Genomic DNA, 12,293 nt, shown 5'->3' with positions numbered 1-12,293 from the left:
ATTCCTCGTCCGACAACTCTATCGTCATACTCTAGATCATAGGTCCTAATTACTAACTTTCTTAATTAAACCCATTTGATAATAAAGATAAAATAATGCTGAATTCTACGTATAGTTAGTACTTAGTAGCAGGTTTCTGAAATTTTAGGGTCCATTCCAATTGCTTTACGTAATTAAACTCCTTTTTTGTTATCGCTAAGAGTACTTTTTATATCAATCTTATTTTATCCTTAATCAGGATGAAGAATCAAAAGTAGGTGATAGACATGCCTTTCTCATCGGTTTTCTCATTTTTATTCACTAACTTATTAGAATCATTTCCCTGTCTGGTTGTACTCTTTTTCTGACACCTTATCTAATAAAAAACCAAGTTTTAATTTGTTGTATCTTTGAATCACATAAAAATTATTATACCAACTTAGCAATTTAATTTTTAAGAATTACTTGCATGTCTCTAATAAAAATGTAATGCGTCTTCTATCAAATTAGTATTTATTTTCAAATCTTCCAAAAACAGCAAAAAATACAAAATCACTCATTCTTATCTTTTATGAATAACTCTAAAATATTATACTAATAAAAAAATTAATTTATTTTACACGTGTATCCAATTAAGTATAAATTTAAAATACATCGTTGTTGGGGCATTAAAATTACAAATAAAAAATTTTGTAAACAATAATATTCATGTTGTAGTTGTTTTCTTAATTCTTTTATTGAAATAATATTCATAGAGGATTTCCAATATCTTTAAATTTTACAACATTAAAAATGAAATGCCAATACTCCATTATTGTTAACTTACATAAAATTTTAGTGCTTATTATAGAGTTGAAATTCATTTTAGCCATGAAATTTTTTACCTCAAATTTATAGTTACTCAATTAACACCCCCAAATATTGAATCGTGTTCTATATTTGTCTATGTAGCTATCCCTATTAATAGAGATATGATGTGGCACGTTAAGTTAACAAAGTGTATATTCACGTGATATCCAATTTATCAGAATAAATGTGTGACGAGTGAATGATGTGACAAAAGTTGAACGAATTCAATTTCTCCATCAAAGTCTCGAACGTATTGAGAAAAGAGGGCTGTAAATTGAGTTCATTCAACTTTTGCCACATTATTCACTCATCACACATTTATTCTCGCAAGCTGAGTACCACGTGGATATAAACTCTGTCAACTTAACGTGCCACATTAGATCTTCGTTAACGCAGATAGCTACAGGGATAAACATGGGACACTATCCAATATTTAAGGTGTTAATTGGATAACTATAAATTTATAGGTCGAAATTCAAGCCGATCGAAAATTTCAGCGCCAAAATGGGTTTTAATTCGCTTATTACATCTTGGTTTTCAGCATTTCAGGGGCTGGTTTTGTTCAAAACTAGCAACTCACATCCAAGTTGCCAACTTGCAACTAAAATGGTTCCCAGTGTTTGACTTAACGCTACTCTCACTGTTCTTATTCAATCACAACCATTTTAATACTTTAGTTCATTAAAGGTCAAAAACAAAATTAGTAGTTCGTTCATTAGTTAATTAAAACCAATTAGCTAGCTATCTTATTTGACTTGACTGCACAACATTGACCAATATATACATAATTTGTTCATTTACCAGCATCACAAGGCTTATTTTCTATTCTATGTCCAGAAACATGGCCAATTCCTCAACATTCTTCTTATTGTGGATGCTTTGTAGTGTTGCTCTTGCAATCTTCATTCAGGCACAACAACAAACAGGTTAGCGTCATAACAATGTAATTAGAGTGAGACTAAATTTTACTCTTTCTGCAACACTATTATTGGACATGTTTGTGTTCTATGATCTTTGTTCTTGTTCATCATCTTGGAATACTGTATAAAATAACTTTCAGTGCGATTCAAGCCATGAAATCAGCCAACTGATGTAATTATCAGGTTAAGCTGCCTACATTACACCCTTTGGTGCAGCACTTTCCTGAACCTTGCGTTAAGGTGGAATGCTTGTGCACCATGCTGCTCTTATATGTATAAAATGTGGTCTAGGAGCATTTCATGGTTTTACTTTGAAGGCTTTCATATCTCAGATTTTTGCATGCATGTCAATTGGGGTGCTTGTGTTTTTCAGTTTCTTAATCTGCTTTGTCTTTCTGATTTTAGGGTTCATAAGCATTGATTGTGGTAGTCCTGAGAATCTTTCATACACAGATGATGTAACAAATATAAAGTATAGCAGTGATGGATCTTATATACAAACTGGTGTTAACAAAAACATTTCCACTGAATATGCATACCCGAAAAATCCCAATTTGCCAGAGCCACTCTCTGATCTCAGAAGTTTCCCTCAAGGAGTGAGGAACTGTTATGGCTTAATAGCTGGAAGAAAAGGGAATTTACATTTTATCAGGGCTTCCTTCTTGTATGGAAACTACGACGGCGAAAACAATCTCCCTGAATTCGATCTTTATGTCGGCGTCAATTTCTGGTCATCGGTGACATTTAGAGATGCTTCAGAGGAAGTTGTATTGGAAATTATCAGCATGGCAGAATCAGATGTTACTAATGTTTGTCTTGTAAATAAGGGAAAAGGAACTCCTTTTATCTCAGCATTGGAACTTAGGCCTATTTATAGTCCTATTTATAATGCAGAGTTTGGTGAATCTTCTTCTTTGTTACTTTTCAAAAGATGGGACATTGGTTCAATGATCAATGCAAGCGGAAGATATCAAGATGACGTCTATGATAGAATTTGGTCCCCTTATGATTCCCCCTCTTGGGATTCTGTAAAAACTTCTTCAGAAATCAATGTCAATGCTAATGGTTATAGAGCACCGTTTGAAGTCATGAAGAATGCTGCTAGGCCTAGGAATAACAGCGATGCTTTGGAACTTTCTTGGACCCCAGATAAACCGAATTCAAAGTTTTATGTCTACTTGTACTTTGCTGAATTGGATCAGCTTCAGAAAACACAGTTGAGGAAGTTTAATATATCTTGGAATGGATCTCCCTTGTTTGAACCTTTAGTTCCACGCTACTTATATGCAACTGTTGTTTCTAATTCGAAACCATTGGTGGCGAATGAACATCATGTTTCTATACAGAAGACAAAAGATTCAACCCTTCCACCTATTCTTAATGCGGTTGAGATTTATGTTGTAAGAGAGCAAGACACAATTCCAACACTTGAACAAGATGGTATGATGTGAAAGTGCATCTCAAATGTTTTCTTATTTTGTGATTATTCTTAAAGTAAATTTAGTTTTTATTTATACACAGTTGATGCTATGGTGGACACCAAAGAAAGATATGGAGTTCAAAGAAATTGGGTGGGCGATCCTTGTGAGCCAAGGAACTACTCTTGGGAGGGCATAAGATGCAACTACAGCGCTTCGCTTCCTCGCCAAATTATATCACTGTGATTACTCTCTAGCTTTCTGCATACCATGTTCCTTATTTCATATTTTGGCTAGAACTTAAACTCCAATTCATGGTATATATACTTAGTAAAGAACATATTGTTTTGATAGGAATCTAAGCTCAAGTGGTTTGAGTGGAATAATAGCTCCTTCCATTGCCAATCTCTCTTTGCTGGAATCATTGTAAGTACACATCTTGAAAAAATGAGAATGTAATATGCTTAGCATATTTTTTGCGTTACTGAATAGAAGCTACATTATCTTGAACATAGGGATTTATCTAACAACAGCTTAACCGGAACAGTCCCTCGGTTTTTAGAAGAACTGAGATTCCTTAAATATTTGTAAGTCTTTCAGTGACTGATGCTGGTTTAGTCCTCAGCACCTTATATATAATGATAACTTGTTAAATGGCTGATGCAAGAAAAAATGAAAATATTTGTAGGAACTTACAAGGTAACAAATTATCAGGTTCTGTCACTAATACTCTTGAAGAAAGATCAAGGGCTGGATTACTAACAATGAAGTAAGTTCCTGCTATATTTGCCTTAAAACTAATAGGAGCCAAGGTGTTATGTATGTATGAAGCATTTGAAGATGTATACTGGAGGATCTGAGCATTTTGTTTTCACCATTTTCAGGGTGGATGATCAAAATCGATGCGCCTGGGGTGACAAAAAGAACAAAAAGGTTGTTGTTCCCATAGTCGCCTCATTATCATCGGTTTTAGCTCTATTGGTTGTTTTCATCTTGATTTGGAAGTTTATGAGAACTAATAACTCAGGTATATTCTAGATTTAATGAATCTAACCACTTCCATATTCCTCTCAAAAACTGAAGACTAGATAGGAAGTTCACAAGTTGCAAACAATAACCACACTTTTGCTTAACCAACAAGATTAATTTTTTTAAGCTAAGCTCTATATAGCTTTAATAACCTACTTTATTTCTTCGTGAACTAAGATGAGGAGATGAGCAAGCCCATCAATGAAGTAAGAACCGTAGCGTCAAGGAACTGGCAATATACCTATGTCGAGGTCTTAGAGATCACGGAAAACTTCAAAATGGTCATTGGGAAAGGAGGATTTGGAACTGTGTATATTGGTAAGACAAAAAATGGCAACCAAGTTGCAGTTAAGGTGTTTTCTCCATCATCATCATCACAGGGCCCAAAGGAATTTCAGACCGAGGTAATTACTAATTAGTACTTTATACACAACATAAGTTCAATGGAAATGTTATTCAATTCAACATGGGAAGCATCAAAAAAGAAAGAAACTAAAATCATGGCTTGCAGGCTGAGCTCTTGATGACTGTTCATCACAAAAATTTGGTATCATTCATTGGTTACTGTGATGATGATAATAAAATGGCACTCATATATGAGTACATGGCGAATGGCAACCTAAAAGATTATCTCTCAGGTAGACCCTTACAATGCTTTAGATTGCACCTTATTTCTTTGTTGTATAGCTTTACGGAATTACTTAATATCATGGTTGCAGTTAGAAACTCACAAAACTTGAGCTGGGAAAGGCGAATTCAGATAGCGATTGATGCTGCAGAGGGTATGTCTACCTTCAATTTTTGCTTTCATATTGTCCTATTTTACTAACATCATTTAAACCAGTTTAATTGCTTCTTCTTTTGGTATATATGATTTTTTTATCCATGGTTATGTTGCTAGGATTATATAATTTTGCAATTCTGTAGTGATGATTGATGAAGAATGTCTTTTGACTTGAAGGATTGGATTACCTACACCATGGATGCAAGCCACCTATAATACACAGAGATGTCAAGTCGGCTAACATTCTTTTAAACGAAGACTTAGAAGCGAAGATAGCCGATTTCGGCCTCTCTAGGGTGTTTCGCAATGAAAAACAAAATGTAGAAGTATCAGCAGTCCATCAGAATGATAACAAAAATACAGAATCAGCAGTCATGGGAACCACTGGTTACCTTGATCCAGAGTAAGTCCCTAAGAATCACAACTCTAATCTCAGAAAACTAGTACATGAGAAAAAATAACAGAACTATTGTTTATTTTCTCTTATCATGGAATTTAGTTTCCTAAGTAACACAAACTACATTGTTCCATTTATTCAGATACTACAAATTGAGGAACTTGAATGAGAAGAGTGACATCTACAGCTTTGGAATTGTTCTATTGGAACTAATCACGGGGCAGCCGGCCGTATTAAAAGGCGAGCAGCGAATGCACATTCTTGATTGGTTAAGGCCAGAGCTTGAAAGTAAAGATTTGAGCAGAGTATTGGATTCAAGGCTGCAAGGGCAATATGATGAAAATGCTGCATGGAAAGCATTAGGAATAGCAATATCATGCACTGCATCAACCTCCATTCAGAGGCCTACAATGAGTGTTGTGTTATCAGAATTAAAGCAGTGTTTGAAGATGGAATTGCCTAGGCCTAGTGAAACAATTATGGTGCCAAGAAATGTGTATAGTGAACTTTATAGTTCATCTGAAGCATATTCCATGGATAGTGAATCAATCACCTACCCTTTCCCAAGATAGTGTAATTAAGCATTCCTAAAGCTTCTTCAATTGTTGTACTAATGAATTACTGCATATATCATGATTTTTTCTTTCAAATTAAGAACCAAATCCATGATTATTAATTCAGTGGCATGTTTCTCAAGGTAGCTCTTGAGTGAGGCATTTTCTTCAGGTGACCATGGCCCTCTTTTCACCTCTGATTATTCAAATTCTTAGTTTATGGCTTTAGAGAAATCACAAAATTTGCATGCTTTTATAAAAGCACTTACACAAACACAAACCACCTTCATGACTTTGTTGTTGTCTTTCTCTTTATTTCGATTTTGGTCATGTTTTACCACTTCTTGTTCCTCTCTTTTTTCAAGTTCTAATAATGCTTACTGTTTCTTTACCTACTTATTAAGAAAACCAAAAAAAAAAAGTATTAATTATTAAAGAATATTAATGCCAAAATAATATCTTCTGTAAAAACTAAAACTACTTAATGAAATAACTACTTATTCAAATGCCGTAAAAACATGCCATTTTTATTGTGTATCAAACCCATGCATATCAAGAGTTCTTATATCACAGTCAACATTTCAAGTTTTCAACTCTTCAAGGGTCTGCGTTACTGCATGTACAAGGCGGGTTTTTAATTCCGATACTTACTTAAGCGGACGAGTGGGTTGATTACTGAACCAATCCAAGTTGGTTTACTAGTTGTAGCTTTTTTTTTTTTGTTTTTGTCTTGCTAGTTGTAGCTTTAAAGTGCTCAGTTTTTTTTTTTTTTGTGTAAGTGAATTCTCAATTTTGTCATGGTACATTGATCCGGTTTGATGTCTGAATCCGGAGCACTTCTGGGCCTAAATTAGCCCAAAGTTGTAACCGACGACCCAAAGTTTGAAAAGTTTAGGCCCAAAAAATGCAACTCTTTTGAATACCCCAGAAAACAAGTGTAAGAAGCTTTGGTCAGGGCAAACTTCTTATCTAACTGCATCAGGTTCAAATCCCAAAAATAGAATGTAACAGACTTTTTAGTGTGTGTGTATGTGATGAATGTGTGTAGTGTGGACAAAAAAAAAATTGTAAGAAGCTTTAACAATCTTTCTGACTAGTGAAATTCTGAGTGTTACTGTTAATTGAAATAATTATAAAAGAATTTGGTGAATAAATGAAGATAATAATATTGATGGAACTAAATAATGACTCATTTATCCATTTAAATTTTTTTTTTATAATTTTTACTGTAGCATCTGTTTTAACTTCTAATAAATAAACCAAACGCAAGATATTCATTTTCATGAATATTTGATAAAATTTGTATAATTTTCATTTATCTACTAAATTCCCCTTAAAACTTGAAATTGAAAATATCTTAACCGGAACACAAACAATCATAATTCATAAATCAAAGTGGAATATTATTACCTCTAAAGAAAACCCAAGAGAATGATATATGATTATAATTATAAACTAGGAAGGCACATAAAATCCAAGCCAAAAAGACTGGTCCTAAGATTCTGTCTTTTGGGATAAGGCCAAAGACACACTAAAAAGATATTGTATGCTATGAAATAATATAAATAAATTAAGGTGTGTTAACAATATCTGTAGTGGTTTAATAGTCAATTCAATCAGCATCTTATCTCCAAATTTCTACCACAAATTCGTCGATCTTGTCTCCTGATTTAATAATCCATTTCACATAAAAATAAATAAAAAGAAATAAATCAAATGCCAAACTTGTTGGCACACAACCAACAGTCTTCCGTCAACTTGGGGATGCTACAAAGCTTAGGATGTTCTAGGGAACTTTGATAGTGACCTCCGTACAATATGTAACTGCATCGTTGAGGTTCTTTTCGTTAAGTGCCCTAAAACCTAAAAGGCTGTCATAAAAAATGTGAAAAATAAAAATAAATAAAAACATTAACCATCACAACAGACTAACAGAGCTCTCTTGCTTGGAAAAATTGGACATTTTGTGTACTTTTAAAAATTGGTCATTAGACCTTCGGATGAGAATAAGGCTTTCTTTAAATATTTAAAGATGTTAAAACCGGACCAAACCAATGGTTTGACTGGAAAATCGGAGAATTGGACCTTACATCGGTCCGGTCTAAAGCTAGGGCCCTTTAAAATAAAAAAAATTGGTACCAATCGGTCAAAACTAGAGTGAACCGACAAAAACCGATCAAATCTATAAAGATCGGTCCGACTAAACCATTCGGTTGGAGATGAGGGTAAACCTACGACGCATCAACAGTTTGCAAGTCCACCGTATCCCAACATGTGTGTACCATACGATCCTTCATGATCCGCGCTTCATAAAAATAATAAAATACTTATTATTCCTGTTTCATATTATTTTAGAATGATTTTAATTTTTAAAATATTAGTAAATATATATATTTTAAATTTTAATTTTAAATTTTAATTATTTAATCTTTTTATTTATGTGAGACCGATTCAATTAATAATCCATTAATTAAACCAATGACCTAATAATTTGATTAGTTCGATCACCCATTTGTTAGCAATTGATTTGTTAATTAAGCTTCTTTATATTGCCTTGGGTTAACCTTCCTAAGCTAACAACTCACCCAGCAATGAAACCCATTTTCTTAGTCAATCATGTTTTGATGGACCATATTGCAATTTCACTATTTCAACACTTTATTAAATGAACAGAAAAGCTAGATTAGAAAAATATTTATGCTGCTGCGTGACAATGATATATATAAGATAATATTGTTTCTCGAAACGTTACTTTTCTACTGAGTATGACAACAGATATACAGAGTTGTATAATTGCTTTTCATATTTTACTTTTCCAATTAGAATTGTGACATGGGCAACGAAATAGAATACAATTTCTTCCTATAAGAAGCAAAATACCATTACTACCCTGAAACATATTAACACACCATTTCATAAAAATTGTGAAACAATAGAATTCAATTCAAGCACAAGAAGTTGAACACAGAATCTTACATAAGTAGGCATGTAATTATTGAATAACGTTTGACGGCATAAAAGACAAGCAAAACTAAATGCACACAAGGACCCTGTGTCCTCAAATTGGAACTGCCACAATGGGGCAAGAAAGAAAGGGGAAAAAAACGATACCTTTCATATCAATTAAAGATAATGATTTTTGTTTGTTCCTCACAACCGCCAACACAAACAACAATCCAAAAACATACGTGGCAATCTTGCATTAACCATCCATGTGTGTATTTGTAATGTTCCCCCCAAAGTCCATTTCACTATGATAGACCTAAGATTGCTATATGGCCTTATTTTTCAACCCAACTATTCATGCAAAATTACAATGACCATTCAATGTTGCTAATAATTCATCTTTATCAATCACACACACGACTTGTTCAACCTTGTTACTTGTTGATTGATGTTAATCTTAATTTAAAATTGAATGCACACATAAACCTAAGTACATACTATAGTGATAACCCTTTTATAGAATAATGTTTTCCCCTAAAACAAGTAATGAAAAAGAATAGCAGAATAGTGAATGGGGGGATCCAAGTGTTACATCACACTACATCAGGGTATAGAAACCCTTTTGCAAATAGACAAAACTCAAAAGGGGAAAACGCCGAACAAGTTATTATCTTTCGTATCAAGATGGGTTACCACCAAGATGAGGATGAGGACCCAGTACCTAGTCACACTCATAGTCATAGTCATTTCTTCTATATAGTCAAAACCAAATCTCAGCCCTCCATCTCTCAATACATTAGCTTCATCACAAACCCCTATTAAGATGAGCATAATGGTTTATAAAAATATTATTTCAATATTTAAATCAACCATTAATAATTAATATAAATATATGTATAATTTTAACTTGTTTTATATAATATGGTTGGAATTGTTTATTACTTCAACACACCATACCCATGCTTCACCTTCATCTATACCATAAATGAGATATTGGTATCCTGGATACTCAATCTAATAAAAAATCTATGTACTCTTTTTTTATGTCTTGGCCAAGAGGATATCTATCTGTTGAATAAAATAAAATTTCACTCTTCAACCTAAGATTATCACAAGACACAGGAGAACAAACAATTTATTTTATTTTAAAAGAAAAATTGAAGAGAAAATTCATAACATGCAATGAAACAATTTACAGACTGAAAAGGTTTCTAGGCTTCTAGCATCTTCAATTCTCCTTACCTAGGTGCAGAGCCACAAAAGATTGCAAATCAAGTGGAACATAAAGAGCAGACCCAATAGATTAAGCATAATGCATATAACATTGATAATTTGAATTACAGGAGCCATAGAACTTGGTTCCTACATATTAGACATACATCAAATGAGATTAGTAAAATGCAAGGGGGGAAATAGATGCGACAACAATAACAATAACAATAATAATAGTAATCCATAATAACAATCTGCTAAATATAAAAACTATACAAAGACCTTAGGATAGTTTTTCTTCCCCATATATCAATGCATATATAACGGCCTTGATTTTTCCAAAAGAAAAAGCTTCCCCCCAAAAAAGAGATTCTACTCTTCACCCCCATTACCTTCGGCGATAAAATATTTACAGAAAAAAAAGCCACCATTCTTGCTTGGATTAATTGCTTCCCCAAAATAAATCTTCACCCGTTCCTCCCCCACAACTTGAAATAACTCCAACTCCACCCCCACTTTTCTTTCTATCATTCTATGCACAATGAAATTGGCAAAATCGGAGAGAGAGACGAAACAAAATGATCAACCCGATATAAAATGAAATTAATGGGCCAGGCCCACCGGACCCAAACGGCCCATTGAGCTTTTCACTTTCTTTTTCTCACTTAACAAGCTCAGAGGCCCACCCAAGATCCGGGACTCCACCCGATTGACGACCCGAACCAGAACCGGACCTATCCAGAGAATTCTCCTTGCTCAGCTTCTCAAACATCTTCGCCCTTATGTCCCTTCCAGACTCCACCCTCTCCATAACTGGCTCCTCCTCGAAACTCTGCTCCCACAACTCGAAACAATTCGACCCGAACCGAACCGGTGCCTGTGTGGGTGTTGTTGGTAGACTGCAGAATCCGGGCCGGATAACAGATCCGCGGGGAGATCCGAAACCCGGAGATCCAACCGTCACGTTCCTGTTACTATTAGGCATCGATTTCATCTTCCCAAGCTGCAAGTTTCTCAGTTGAGCAACAACCATATCAGACATGTTACTTGAGCCGAGCGACCTCATCATCGGCGACATCGGCGGAGAATCCACCGGAGAACTAACCGGCGGCGAAACTGAAGTCGGTGACGACACGAACGGCATCGAGACTTGTCTTAATGGAGATCCGTCGTACGAATCCACGCTTCGAGGACTCTGTTGCGGGAGGACACGAAGCTGCTCCGGCGTGTGCGCGAAGAAGCACACCCTCCGGCGGCAGCTCGTGCCGTCCTTGCACGGCTGAGTACGGTACCTCGCTGGATGAAGCCAGCACTCGAAGACGCCGTGCGCGTACTCGCACGAGTCACCTTTCTTACAGTTTCCCTTGCGGAAATCGGGACACGCCGTCCCGGAGTAGTGAAACTTCCGTGGATCACGACGGCGAGCCTTCTCGCCAGGATGAGCGTACGGACACTCCGTCCAGTCGTGCGACCTCCCGCGCGCGCATCGCCTCACTTTGAACTCGTACATGCGGAACTGGTCACACGAGTACGCGTCAACCGGCGCGTCAGCCTGAGCCTCCCCGTCGGAATCACCACCGTCGCCGGCAGCATCATTCGACGGCAGGTATCGCTGCAAGGCGGACAGAGCTTCTTGTAGATAGTAAGGAGAGTAATCGCCTGCGCCAGCATTGCCTTCGGTTACGGAATAAGGAGAGTACATATCAGCCGTTTGATCATCGAGGATCGGCCACGGTGGCACGTGAACCGTAGGATTTGCACGATGGTGCTCCCCGAGCATCATTTTTTTTTTCTTCTGGGGTGATACTATGGATGTTTACGAAAACTCCGGCAGGGTTGGCACCCTTTATAAACTGCGAATTAACCATGGTTTAACTGTGGTTAGGTTTGGGTTTACCATGGTTAGGTTAAAAAAAATCAATGAAACTGCGATCTTTTCCACTGCGGTTAAAGTAGACGAGGGTTTTTCTCGGTCACCGTGCACATTTGAGGGATAACGTCACGGTTCGCTTCCGCTTGTGCCACGTGGGTATACTAACGTGGCGTTATTAGTCCACGTGGAACGCTGTAATTGAGGGTCACTTGGATTAGGTGACAGCGGTGTAACGTATTCGACTTTATTATCTGTGAGACGCCCCTGGTCTCCGGAAAGCGGTGGAGCGTGCGATACGACTCGTTTAATTAATTAAAAGATCTGTTCCTGAA

General features: G+C 36.1%; 2 protein-coding genes across 4 annotated transcripts; one reads left to right on the top strand and one right to left on the bottom strand.

Annotated features, from left to right (window-relative positions):
• On the top strand, positions 1,460-6,133 carry LOC107644464 (probable LRR receptor-like serine/threonine-protein kinase At4g29180). Of its 3 annotated transcripts, none has more exons than XM_016348325.2 (12): positions 1,476-1,754; positions 2,154-3,188; positions 3,270-3,408; positions 3,521-3,592; positions 3,682-3,753; positions 3,855-3,935; positions 4,051-4,193; positions 4,373-4,599; positions 4,707-4,833; positions 4,915-4,977; positions 5,157-5,382; positions 5,519-6,133. In XM_016348325.2, exons 1-12 carry the CDS (start codon positions 1,658-1,660, stop codon positions 5,946-5,948), a joined length of 2,712 nt encoding a protein of 903 aa, XP_016203811.1. In that variant the 5' UTR covers positions 1,476-1,657; the 3' UTR covers positions 5,949-6,133. The 3 variants fall into 3 exon arrangements, with proteins under 3 accessions (XP_020958662.1, XP_016203811.1, XP_016203812.1); XM_016348326.2 differs by having other exon boundaries at positions 1,476-1,771; XM_021103003.1 differs by lacking the exon at positions 5,519-6,133 and having other exon boundaries at positions 1,460-1,754; positions 5,123-5,240.
• LOC107644463 (zinc finger CCCH domain-containing protein 20) lies at positions 10,180-11,928 on the bottom strand. The gene has a single exon (XM_016348324.2). The coding sequence runs from the start codon at positions 11,869-11,871 to the stop codon at positions 10,750-10,752; it is 1,122 nt and encodes a 373-aa protein (XP_016203810.1). The 5' UTR covers positions 11,872-11,928; the 3' UTR covers positions 10,180-10,749.

Source organism: Arachis ipaensis, chromosome B05 (genome assembly GCF_000816755.2).
Source record: "Arachis ipaensis cultivar K30076 chromosome B05, Araip1.1, whole genome shotgun sequence".
NCBI lineage: Eukaryota > Viridiplantae > Streptophyta > Magnoliopsida > Fabales > Fabaceae > Arachis > Arachis ipaensis.
This window is presented reverse-complemented; position numbering and strand designations above follow the sequence as displayed.